The sequence below is a fragment of the Globicephala melas genome, chromosome 16 (genome assembly GCF_963455315.2).
Source record: "Globicephala melas chromosome 16, mGloMel1.2, whole genome shotgun sequence".
Lineage (NCBI taxonomy): Eukaryota > Metazoa > Chordata > Mammalia > Artiodactyla > Delphinidae > Globicephala > Globicephala melas.
Window position 1 is genome coordinate 53,554,634 of NC_083329.1, and position 13,002 is coordinate 53,567,635.

Below are 13,002 nucleotides of genomic sequence, written 5' to 3' on the forward strand. Positions count from 1 at the left end.
CTCCTCCTCGCCCTAGTGGGCCTCACCGTGCCCGCATATGATGCCTTTTCAGCGTCTGGGCCCTGAGCACGAATTTCAGGAACCTCCATTTCTCATGTCCTTATGACCCAGTCCCTGCAAATTACTTATGCTCAGAGTTCCCTAAGCACAAGTTTCTATTTAAAGTCATAAAAATTTCCACCGACTAGTAAGGCTGGACCCCTGCGCTACAGGGCAGAATCATGAAGCACAGGAAAACAAGCTGGCACCAGGTAAACACTTCCAGAACTGGCTGACTTTAATTTGGAAACAGCTTTCGGCCATCGACATTCAGGTTTAAGGCACATTCTCAATTACAAGTAACCCTGTCACTGGCAGGGAGCTGGCTCTGTTCTCGTGGTTTTGCGTGGAACAGATGACTTTCCGGCTTTTTTCTTTTCTAAAAAGGAGTGAGTTTGGCAATAACAAAGCTCATGACACATTCTCACCAGATGCAAAGAGTACTCTTAAAGGTTTTCCCTTTTACTCCTCAGTGAGGACATGGCGCCCCCAGTCCCCACCTGTCTCACCCAAACTGTGTATGCAGCAAAGACGTGTGTGCATCTGTCTGCAACGACTATATATTAAAAAAAAAAACCTCCAAATAAACATACAACATTATATGACTAAAACGAAGCCAGGCGTTTAAGCCACAAGCAAAGGGGAATGACTGCATGAGTCAGGAAACAAAACGTCTCCTTTAGCTGCAAGAGGCTGTGAGGAGTGGGGGTGGGGAGGAGGTATCCTGAGAGAGTTCAAGACCAACCCAGGTCCCTCAGCACGAGCACAAGACACGGATCAGGAGGGCAGGCGGGGGACGGGGCCAAGGTTCTACGGACGGTCCGCGCTGGGACACCAAGGGGTTTTTTGTGGATTTGTTAGAAATAGACAAACATTCTTTTGGCCTTTTCCTGGCATCGCTGTTGCCAGCAGGTGGACAGAAGTGACCCACCAGTCACCACTCAGTCGTTGCCACCACAGATCTTCAGCAGTATCTTCCGGTAGTCCCCAGAAGTGTCTCCCTGGTCACAGAAACAAGTAAGGCATCAGTTAAGCGAGGCTCGGCCAGTTCTGGCTTCCTGGCTCCTGATTTTCTTCTGCCCCAGGTGCCCTTACAGAGAGGCAGCCCCATCCTAGGAAATTCCCCACCGTGCTGATGCCAGAGCAGGTGAGAGGCTCACACGCTGGCCTTGCAGGTGGCACAGACCTTTGCCAACGCAGTTCAGCCTCCTGAGCCCTCCCATTAAAAAAGAGAAAGTTGGGGGCTTCCCTGGTGGCGCAGTGGTTGGGGGTCCGCCTCCCGATGCAGGGGACGCGGGTTCGTGCCCCGGTCCGGGAGGATCCCGCATGCCACGGAGCGGCTGGGCCTGTGAGCCATGGCCCCTGAGCCTGCGCGTTCAGAGCCTGTGCTCCGCAACAGGAGAGGCCACAACAGTGAGAGGCCTGCGTACCGCAAAAAAAAAAAAAAAAATAGAAAGCTGTACTCACCCGAATGATCAAAGTCAGAATTTGAAAAACAAATACAAAAAAATTTTAAATAGCCAAAACCCCCCCTACCCAGGGCTAACTACCAGTGGCCTTTGCCCAGTGCATTTTTGTTGCACTAAGCTGGGATTATACCATAATGCACTACTGTGTCCTGTACAGGAAGTGTAATCTACTATGATACGACTGTCCAGTGAAGGGGACTGTTATTATTTGGGCATCCCAGTTCACACTGATATCCCCTCTATCTGAGTCCACTGCACTTACATTAGAAGTAAGGCCACACTTAGCTAATTTCTCATCATTTCCTACCATCGTTTCCTTCCTTGAGGGCAAGGCCTGTTCGGTGCCCACAACCTACTGGCACACACAAGATACTTTGTGAATAATTATTAATTCTCTGCTATCAACAGCATTGCTTTTATATCCAAGAAAAGAGAGAGAAGCCTCTCTCAGTGACATGCCCAACATCAAACGTTAGTCACTCTGAAATCAGGACCTGGGCGTGGTGACTTCAATTTCAAGGTTCATGTGAGTTCAGAAATTAAGTGTCAGACCCCCTGACCCCTGCCACGACAGGAATCAATTTTATCAGACTGGCTCTGGCACAGTGATAAAACAGGAGCTAGTGTCTATCAGACACGTACATGTGTCACACAACATGCTTCACGTGGACCACCTCCTTTAAGACGCAACAGTCCTGGGCGGGGGGTACTATTATTATCCTCCTCTTAACAATGATGGAACTGGGGTTCAGGGAGGTTTAAGCAAGCTGCTTGAGATCACACAGTGAGCAAGCAGAAAAGCCAGAGCTGGACCCCAAGCAGTGTGACCCCCGAGCCCTCCCTGTGAACTGCCTTCCTGTGCTGCCTCCACCACAGAGCTGAGGGATGGGACTAAGCAGGGAGCTAGAGCCGCTCACCCTCCGGGGGCTCGGGGCTTGATTTCTCACTGATGGATCACAGACCCACAGGGCGGCTGGATTCTGAAGGCCAGGCACCAGGTGGGGGAGGTCCTGTGTTTTCTGATGCCGATTTTGGACCCTCCCCCCCACAACTGTTTACTGAACAGCAGATGTGCTGGATGTTGGGACACAGAGAGGGGCGACAGCAGGGTCAAGAGGCACCCTGCCATCAGGAGCTGACACCCTGCTGTTGTACAACCAGATGAACAAGTGAAAACTGAAGAGGGCAAGTACGAGGACCACAAACAAGATGCCCATACTTGGCTGAAGCCAAGCCCGCGAGAGCTCCAAGGAGGGAGAGTAAAGGGGACGGTGGGAGTGGCCAGGGAGGTCCGAGGGTGAGCAGGACGCCAAGAGGCAGCCCAGACAGCCCCCAGAGGCCCGTACCGTGATGTCGTGGTACAGGGACTTGCCGTACAGCCGCTTATACTCTGCTCTGATGTCCAGGAGGTCGATCTCGCTGCGAGACACCATGATGCGGATCAGGGTCCGGTCCTTGGTTCCTGCTCCCTAAAGAGGGTGGGCCCAGGGGCGTGAGCAACGGGCCTCCTCACCGTCCACTTCCCCACCTTCCCTGGGCCCTGGTCCCCTCCCCGCCCCTGGGCCCTCTGTCCTCTTGGCTGAAGGGTGGCCCTCCTCATGCCTCCTCCCCTGAGCAAGGTCCCAGTCACGAGTGGGCTGAGACACCCCCCACCCAGACCCTGCACCTGGGGGTTACCTACCCTCATGGCCCTGTTGAGCCTTTCAGCAAAGAAGGCTGGGGTATTCTTAAGACATTTCACTAGAAGAGAGAAACACGGCATAACTCGATCTGCAGAAAACTCAGTCCAGGAGGACATGACACACACAGCATCCTCTCAGGAGGCCAGATGTCAATCAAACACACCGCTGCATCCACCTTCCTCTCCCCTCATCTCTTCTAGGCTCAATTATCCTACAATCCTGGCTCCAGCCCTTTGGAACAGAGACATGCAGAGCCTGGACACCAACCCAACACATGTCCTGACAACCAATGTGATGCAGGAAGCTGTGCAGGGAAGGAACGTGAATGGTGTGTGGAACCATGTTGCTGCTCAGGCAGGAGAGGACAGGCTGGAGATGCCATGACCCTCGTGGAAAAGGATGGCCGAGCGGAACGAACATCTAACTAGGGTTCTCAGGCCACGATACCTACCATGGGGTACACAGGGAAATCTGTCCCATCCAGAAAGCTCCAAGAAAAGCAAAACAGAAGAAGGGCAAACCGTGATGTTCCCAAGTGGGTATAAAGACGGGCCAACCCCAGGGTTGGGGGAGGGGGTAGGACGGACCTGGAGCCCATCAGGCCCTGCTCTGGAAGACATGACACAGGCACTGCAGGAAGTACACCAGTGTCCTGGGAGCTACGCCAGCTTTCCTTGCCCAGGGCCTGTTTTGCTGCTGCAAGTAAAAAAATCTTTCCACGTGTTTCCATCACAAACATCTGACAACTGCCTGCAGGGATGTATTTTTAGAGGAAACTTGGCAGGATATGCATCATCTTCCTCCGGGAGAACAGTTGGTCACGTTCCCACTAGTGCCCGCACTGCAGCTCCCTCCCCCAGGGCTGGGCTTGAAATATAAACAAGACGCCTCCAGAGGCACGACTACGCAGCAACCGAGAAGCAGCCTGACTTCTCACCGTGTAGGCAACTGGATTTAGCAATCGTGGACCCTTTCACTATGAGCTTCCTCAACCGGAGGCTGGGTGAGCACCCTGAAAACTCACCACACACGACAGCCCCGCAGCGGGCAGGCCAAGATACCCACCCACGGCCAGCATGCCCTGCTCCAGGTCCCCGGACATCTCCCGGCAGATGCTCTTCTCAATGTCACGGCCTGTCATTCGCTGATATTCGTTGAAAACTAGGGGCAAGACAGAGGGACATGTTATGGACTGAATCCTGTGCCCCCCCAAATTCCTTTGTTGAAGTCCTAGCTCCTAGGACTTCAGAATTTAACTGTACTTGGAGATAGTCTTAAAGAGGTAATTAAGTTAAAATGAGGCCCTTAGCGTGGGTCCAAATCCAATCTGATTGGTATCTTTATAAGAAAAGGAGATTTAGACACACAAGAAAACACCAGGGTTGCAAACACAGAGGAAAGATCACACGCGGACACAGCAAGGAGGGGGTCGTCTGCAAGCCAAGAGGAGCGGCCTCAGGAGAAACCATCGCTGCCAGCACCTTCATCTTGGACTTGCAGCCTCCAGAACTATGAGAAACTATGAGAACTATGAGAACTATGAGAAAATAGATTTCTGTTGTTTAAGCCACACAGTCTGTGGTATTTTATTACGGCAGCCCTACCTGACTTGTACAGGACACGTGGTGAGGAGGCCTCTGCCCCTACCCAGAGCCCACCTCTCGCCCTCTGCTCCCGGCGCCCTGGACGGCCCCAGTGACCACACCTGCTCAGCTCTCAAGTTGGCCAGTTCTTTGCCCCAGGGAGAGTGCACCCCCCCGCCCCCCAGGACTGCTCACCGTCCCCTTACCAGCACTGCCCTCGCCGCTGCTCACCCATCACACCTCAATCCCCGGCCCAGGAGCCCTGACACCGATAGTCTCTTCCCAGATCCCCACACCTCCAGCCCCAGCCCTGCTCCGTCATTCTATGTGCCAATCTTTCCCAGTCTGACGGCGAGCGAACGCCCATCCAGTGCCCCTGCTTACCCTGGGATGGGCCGAGCACCCACAGGAAGTGTGGGCTGTGGGTTCCGAGAGAGGCAGGTGACGCCATGGAGACCTGCGTCCTAAGCTGAGCTCTGCCCCAGGATATAAACCTCCTCTTCCCCAGCCAGGGGCTCAGTTTCTATCTGTGTTCTCCAAACTGCTGTGATTTGCATATCAGTATCATGATTTCTGCTACATCTGTATCCAACTTCATTACTTACCACTTTCTTCCGATCAGCTCCTCTTTCCCCCTGACTAATAACATTTGTGAAAGCGGGGGTTTGATGTGCTACAGACATATTCCATACTCATTAAAATAAGCAACGATTAAGATGAGCATATGCTCGCTCGCGCTCCAGTACAGAATAGGGCAGAGGTTAAAAAGTGTGCTCTGGAGGCAGGCGGCCTGAGTTGAAACCCCAGCTCTGCCACGTTACCACCTGGGTAGCTGACTTCCCCAACCGCCCTTTGCCAGCTTCCTCATCTGCAAAACAGGAGAATGGCCCCTATTCGCATGTATTAAAGACTCAGTGCCTGCACAGAGTGGGTGCGGCGATTTCACCCACCCACGCTGCTAAGTGTGGTCATCGTTCTCTGTCCTCACCTGCCCTCTCATATTCGCCGCTGACACTGCTGGTTTCCAGGATGCCCCTTTCTTTGGGCGCCCCTTCTAATTCTCCTGCAATGGCCAGGGCCCTGTCCTCAGACTGCTTGGTCTCCCTCCCGTCTCCCTCTGAAGGGACCTCTTGCAGTCCCAGAGCCTCAAACTCCTTCGACCCACTCATAGTTCCCAAACTGCCATCTCTAGCCCAGACCTCTCCTGGCCTCTGGCCTCGCAGACCCGTTGCCTACACGGTATCTGTGGCTCAAGGCTCCTGACTTCCTTCCCTCCTAAAGCCTACTCCATGCACAGCTTCCCAGTCTCGGTCAAGGGCCCCCTCCCCTCTTCCACTGACTCAGCAGGAACAAACCCCGTGTCATCCCTGACTCCTTTCTCTCTCTCACACTCCACATCCAGCTCACTGGCAAACAGGGCCAGAATCTGAGCGCTTCTTGCTACCTGCCCCTGCCAGCTGGTCCCGGCCACTGTCACTTCTCCCCTGGAGTTACTGCGGCAGCCTCCTAACTGGCTTCCTGCTCTGCCATTGATCCCTTCTCTCTTCTCAACACAACAGCCAGGACACTCACAGAACCTAAGTCAAATCACATCTCTCCTTCACTCAGAGCCCTCCAATGGCCTCCTGTTTTATTCAGGGTAAACACCTAAGTCCATGCAATTGTCATCAGGGCTTCCTACCGTCTCTGACCTCACCTCCTCCTATGCGCACTCACTCCATCTACTCCACCTCACCAGCCCCCTTTACTGTTTCTCGGTTGCACTGGGAACCCCATGCTCAGGGCCTTTGCACCTGCAACTCCTCCATGTTTTGGTTTTTTTTGCTGTACGCAGGCCTCTCACTGTTGTGGCCTCTCCCGTTGAGGAGCACAGGCTCTGGACGCACAGGCTCAGCGGCCATGGCTCACGGGCCCAAACGCTTCGTGACATGTGGGATCCTCCCGGACTGGGGCACAAACCCGTGTGCCCTGCATCGGCAGGCGGACTCTCAACTACTGCACCACCAGGGAAGCCCCCTTCATGTTTTTAACTCAAATGTCATTACCCCAGTGAGGAATGCCCCCAGCACCCTCCGACACCTTTATCACTTCCTATCCTAGTTTCGAACTTATTCTTCTCTAAAGATTTACCAACTGGTACAGATTGTATTTGATTTTTGTTTACTGCCAGGCTCCCCAAACAAGGTGAACCCCCTGAGAACAGAGATTCTGCAGGGACACCTACTCCATGACCTGGCACGTGGCAGGAGCTCAGTTTATATTTGTTGAAGGAAAGAGTAAATAAGTGTTACTTAGTACTATTAATTTTTTATGCCACACTTTGGAAACCACTGGGTCAGGTGCTCTTGAAGGCTCTCTCAACTCTAATGTTCCACATTATAGCAGATAAAGAGACCAGCCAACAGGAGGCTCCCATTTCTCTAACCTCCTCCCTTGCTTTCCTGCACAACGGGATGCTTGCAGACTCAGGAAACCCGCTGATAATATCTTTTAAATCTCCACCAGGGGGCTCTTTCAAGGAAGTGAAAGGCCCATGCAGAGCGGAACTGCTAAGTGTTCCTGCAAGCTGTTTCCTGCCATACCTCATCTGACCTCATTACCTGGCTGCAGGGAGGCCGGGACTGCCTTACCTGCCACCAGGTGGGCCCGGCTCCGGGAGCACAGAACTGCATTGAACTTGGACTCATCTGTTCCGAGGCGATTCTCTCCAGCTGCATAGAGCTCCTGGACAGAAGAGGGACAGATAGACATGCAATGCAGACCTCACCCCAGACTCCAGGCCCAGGTCATGGAGGAGAGCTGGGCAGAGTTTCCAAGCCCTACAAGCCCAGAGGGGAGGGAAAGGGGGCAGGGCCCCAGCTGAGCCCCATTCACTGTGCTGAAGTAGACACCACCCACACATCCTCTCACTAAGCCAGGAAAGCCAAGGCCGCTGGGGCCCAGGACAGGCAAGGAACAGCTTTAACCCAACAAGGGAGCAGCAGCACAGAGGAAAACATGGGCTTGAGACCTAGCTCTTCCACCCACTTGCCACGGGACTCTAGGCAGGCTACCGGCCCTCTCTGAACTTCAGTTTCCTCATCTCTAAAACGCAAAGTTGGATTAGATTCGGGGTCACAAACCTGAAAGCCCAAAGGGGCCAGCTGGGTAACTTAAATGCAGGAATCAGGCCAGCTGTAAGGCCAAAGTGGTGGGGACCACGGGGACCATGCAGAGAGGCAGTTACTTCTCAGCCGAGTACATGACAGAGGAACAAGGCTCACGGCTGCCTGATCCATTTTTCATGAGGAACCAGAAACCCAGATATCTACGTGAAATTTCTCAATCTTTAAAAGCAGTTTCCCTATCTATAAGCGGGAACACATGAGACAATAATTATAACAACAACTGATAGATCGCAGTTATGGATGTGGGATTTTATGTGACAGGTGCTTGCCTGCCGTTTCACTGCATACACTGTTATGTTTGCAAATGGGGAGAATTTGCACTTTCCTGTTCGGTTTTTGAAGGTTTGAGCCCAATCTATTTGCCAATTTGCAACCCTTGTACCAGATGGCTCAAAAGAGCCTTCCAGGCCTCAGATAGCAGCTCTTGGACCTGAAGGCACTGATACTTGAGGGCAGAAGGTGGCCATCAGGGGCTCAGAGACCCCACAGGTCGAGGTGAAGCCGAGCAGGTGAGGCCTAGGAAGGCAGAGCAGTAGGCACGAGACCCTGCAACCGAGGCAACTTCTGCCTCAGCTGGGAAAAGGCCTGGACAGGAAACAGAAACCGGAAGATCCCCACTGGGGCAAGAGCTGGAGCCCAGGACTCTGGGGATATCCAGCCCTGAGTCCAGTTATAGGAATGGGTGTCCCAAGCCAGGGAGACATTAAGTGAGCGGTCTGGGACCAGGGCAGAGGCAGGCACCGTCTGGGCACAGAGAGTGAGCCCTTGCCCAGACTCTGCCTCCAGGTTTCTCTGGACACAATGCTCAACCTCTCTGGGCCTCAGTGTCCTTACCTGGAAAGCAAATGGGCCAGACCAGAAGAGTGGTTCTCTTCCAGCCCTTACAAGAGGGCACTACGGAAGTCCTCTGACATATGACAGAGACAAGGAGCCTACTGGCAGCTCCTGGTGAATGCAGCGCCCTGGGGGGCGGGAGCAGTGAGGTGGGGAGAGGCACAGCCAGCTCCATCCCACCAGGAAGCCAGGGCTCTCTCCAGCCAGAACTGCTATGGTCTGAATTCATTAGTGGGAAACCCAAACTCCTCTGGAGAGGCACTCGGACTCCTGAACCAAGAGAGGAAACAGCCAGAGACTGTTCCCCTGAGAAACTCACAACATCTGGAATCCACTCCTTATCTGTTGCTCTTTCAATCCCAGAACCCCTCCCTTGTGACACAAGAAAGTGGAAGACACTCCCCTGCTCAGGAAGCCAGGTGAGCGGCCACCACACTCACTTGCACATCTCTCTGGACGAGCGTCATGTCCACGTTTGTGCTTTCATCCCGGTTTCCCTGAAAGGAAGCAGGCTGTGAGGTCAAGGTCACTCCTTGGAGCCGCACCCCTCCCTCCCTGTTCCTCCTCCCCATGGCCCAGAGATCCACCTCTCCCTGCTGTGGGCCCGATCTCTGCCCTGGGAAAGGTACCTGAGAGAGAGAGATGAGGAGCCGCTGGAAGTGCCCTGATGTGTCGCTCCGAATGGCCTCCTCCAGGGTCTTTTTGAATTCTAAAAGGGAGACACAGGAAAGGGCTGCCCTGTAGCCCAGTGGACCAAGCTGCGCACTGCACACAGTTAACAGTGGGCTCTGGCATGAGGAGACAGGTGGCCCACGTGGCCCCCAGGAACAAACAACCGGAGATCAGGAGGGGCTGTGACTTCCGGGCTGACCTGGCCCCAACCTCGCCCAGGAGGTTTACCCCAGCGCCCTCTTACCTCAGTCACCTGCTCCAGTGTAAACAGCAGGCAGGCCTGGGTCTGGGAGGGAATCCCAGTGTGTTAGGGGTGGCAGGAGATAAGGAGGCCAGGAAGGAAGAGAGGCCCTGGGAGAGGGTGTGGCCAAGGCCCTAAAAGCACAGGGTTCTGCAAGGGGCAGAGGGCCTGGGGCCAGCCTAACCTGTCTTGTAGACTCTGTTCAATTCCCGGATGTGCTCATTGCTGCGGGAGGCCAGGATCTCGATCAGGCAGGCTTCATCAGTGCCTGCCCCCTGGGAGGCAGAGAGCACAACAAAGTACAGGCTTGTTACAGCCTCCTCCCTGGCACTCAGGATCCCCCGGGGCACAAACCCCAGAGACAGAGGCCACAGACACAGACTCGCCCGTCGTGCTGCTGCTGCGGCCCGGGCCTGAAGCAGCCAGCCTCCCCTCTGCAGTCCTAGGAAAGTACCAGTAATGACAGCAACACGGTGATAAGTAGAGATCATGGGAAGGAACATCCCCATTCCACCCGCCAGGACACTGAGAATTAGAGAAGTGTAGTAACCTGTCCAAGGCCACACAGTAAATGGTGGGGTTGAGAGGTGGACCTGGATCTGTTTTATTCCAAGTTCAGCCCATGAATGAGATGAGAAGCAACTGAGAAAATGGGTTTAAAGCGAGAGCATCACATGTGGGAAAACGTGAGTCCTAGAGTGGACCGTGGAGCATCTGGAGACACCTAGGAGAAGGCAACAACATCGAGGATGGAAGCGATGAGCGAGTCAGGGACAGTGAGGAGGCAGAGGACAGGGTCAGTAGCCTGGTTTCTGTGTCAGGTTGAATCTTGGTTCTGCTGGTCACTAGCTGTGTGACCTTGGGCATGTCACTTCACCTCTCTGCGCCTCAGGTTCCTTGACCATAAAATGGAAGTGATATTGCAGGCAGACAGAGTAGGGTGTCCCCAGAGCAAGAGAACCAGGAATGGCTTTCTTGACATAAGAGAAACCATTTTTAGCCTAAGCTATCTTGTGATCTAAGCCTGGCCACAGTACTTGCCCTTAAAGGAACAAAAGAACAATAGGAAAGACAACAAATCAGATGTAAAGACTCCCAGCTCTGTTTCAATGGTAAAAACTAGCCTGAAGCACTTTCTTGAGCTGTTGGCAGAATTTAAACCCCCTTGGGCACTCAACCACCAAATCAACTGGAACCTAAGGGATGAAGAGGTTGGCCTTTTCAAGTTTGGACTCTGTGGACCACCCAAGCCCCTTCATGAATATGTATGTGCCTTTAGCTTAAAACTTCCCCAGTTTTGCAGTTCCGGGAGATACGGCTTTGGGAAAGATCCCCAATGTTCTTACTTGCTGCAAGTAATAAATCTTTCCTTGCCTCGCTCTTTGGCTTGGCTGGGTCTCTTGACAGCCACAAAACGGCGAACCCAGTTTCAGGTAACATCTTCGTGGGGGCAAGAAAAGTCACTGTGCCTATCAGGCCCCTGAGGAATGTTAGATTCCTTCTGCGGCACCTGCTCAGTTCACAAGGACTCCCCTGTCTGTGGGTGTGGCTCCTCCCCATCCACAGGACACCTGCTGGGGGTCTTGGGAGCCACAGGACTGTACAAAACGTGCAGGACCCTCCGCTTGGTCATAACTGATTGAACTAGGGGGATACTAAACCCAAACGAAGCCCATCAGAACCTGCCCCCATTTGGAATTTGAACCAAGGGACAGCTGGCCTCTTCTGTAGCTGGATCTCTGACAGGTACATGGAGAGGGGTCGACAGGGATGCTGTGCTAAGGAAGGAGAGGCACAGAAGCAGATGGAAGACTGAAGCAGACACTCAAGAAGCAGCAGAGATGAGAGAGAAAGTCTGCCCGGCCCCCGGCCCTCGCCAAGCCAGGCTGCTGTTCCGCTTAAGCTCCTCAAGTGCAGTTTCTGTTATCTGCTAACAACAGAGTCCTAATGAATGAGGATACAATCCACACCTCCCACTCTTATCACTGCATCACTAGCTCCCTCTGCAACCCCAGCTCCCCAGCCCCCACCGTGTTTTTAAGGTGGAGAGACTTAGATGCTCCCTGATGACGAATGACGCCTCATTTGCCTCTTGGGGGAGCCACCAGAAGTTCCCCTTCCTACAGCATTTGGACTCCAACCGGGAGGGCCCAGGAGCCACGCTGACAACCGTAGCTAATAAGTGAGCGAAGACACACCACGTGACCCAGGCCTTTCCCGGGACAGCCCACACGGGTACACACACACACACACACACCCATACACACCTTGATGGCTTCCTTTATCTCATAAGCATCAAAGAGGACCGGGGTCTTCATCAGGGCCAAGACTGTCTTCTCAAAGTTTCCTGACAGTTCAGATTTCAGATCTTTGATCAAATCCTGATTGGACATTCAGACAAACAAACAAAACCTATTTTCAGAATCCACAGGAGGTGACCAATAGGGACAATATCCCAGATCCAGGGACCAGCAGCATCTGCAGAAGAGCCAAACCTCAGGCCCCAGCCAGACCTGCAAAATCAGAGCTTGCATTCAAACCAGATTCCGAGGGGACTCATGGCCATTCAAGTAGGAGAGGCACCGGGCCAGAACACTAGCCTACATGTACCCAGTGGTTACCTACCTAAAGATCTGAAAGCCCCCAGAATCAAAATACGGCCCCCGTGCATTTGTTCAGTACTTAAAAAGCCTCTTCCTTCGAAGGGAAATAACTTGCCCATGGTCTTGGTGAGTCGTGCACAGCCAGACTGGAGCCCAGATTCCTGGGCGCCTCTCATCAAACCTCAGTACCCTGTGGACTCTGGAATTTCTCCTTCAGAGCATCCTTTGCTTCTAGAAGATGCCATCAGCTGAGAGACAGCAGGAAATGCCCTAATGTGCCTTATGGTTTGTCCAGGAGATCTAGACCCACTAGGCCCCAAGGAAAAGCAGGAGTAGGGCTGTGCTAGAGGATATGCCTTAAGTCAGGAGGGACCCCCCCCCACCCCGCCATCTCGCCAACACTCACCTTCCCATAAGCTGTCTTGAAGGACAGGAGGATCTGCTGCCGCTGCTTGTTGGAGCGACTCCCCAGGCAGTCAGTGATGGCCTGCTCATCAGTCCCTGGAGGAAGGAGAGGTGGGAGTGGGCAGGGCTGGGGGTTGTGGGGATGCTCTGCGGCTACAGACTTTCCTGGCCTGGGTCTTCCAATTCTCCTGGGCATCCCAACTGTACCCCCATATCCACCTTCTCTTCCTCCACCACTGGGGGCAGGCTGCCTCCACCCAGCGGCCCCAGCCCACAGAGCCACTGTGTAACTGCCTAGGGAGTCGGG

At 53.6% G+C, this 13,002-nt stretch overlaps 1 protein-coding gene across 1 annotated transcript in view; it reads right to left on the minus strand.

The window, feature by feature from the left end:
* Positions 1 to 254: 254 nt before the first annotated feature.
* Positions 255 to 13,002, minus strand: part of ANXA11 (annexin A11) — a 40,352-nt gene continuing 27,604 nt past the window's right edge. Inside the window, exons 6-15 of the mRNA XM_030862739.3 lie at positions 12,697 to 12,791; positions 11,955 to 12,068; positions 9,872 to 9,962; positions 9,404 to 9,483; positions 9,215 to 9,271; positions 7,404 to 7,497; positions 4,256 to 4,351; positions 3,190 to 3,248; positions 2,855 to 2,977; positions 255 to 1,040 (exon numbers count right to left, since the gene is read on the minus strand). Of these exons, the coding sequence (XP_030718599.1) occupies positions 981 to 1,040; positions 2,855 to 2,977; positions 3,190 to 3,248; positions 4,256 to 4,351; positions 7,404 to 7,497; positions 9,215 to 9,271; positions 9,404 to 9,483; positions 9,872 to 9,962; positions 11,955 to 12,068; positions 12,697 to 12,791 (869 nt within the window). The 3' untranslated portion in view covers positions 255 to 980. The remainder of the gene's footprint in view (positions 1,041 to 2,854; positions 2,978 to 3,189; positions 3,249 to 4,255; positions 4,352 to 7,403; positions 7,498 to 9,214; positions 9,272 to 9,403; positions 9,484 to 9,871; positions 9,963 to 11,954; positions 12,069 to 12,696; positions 12,792 to 13,002) is intronic.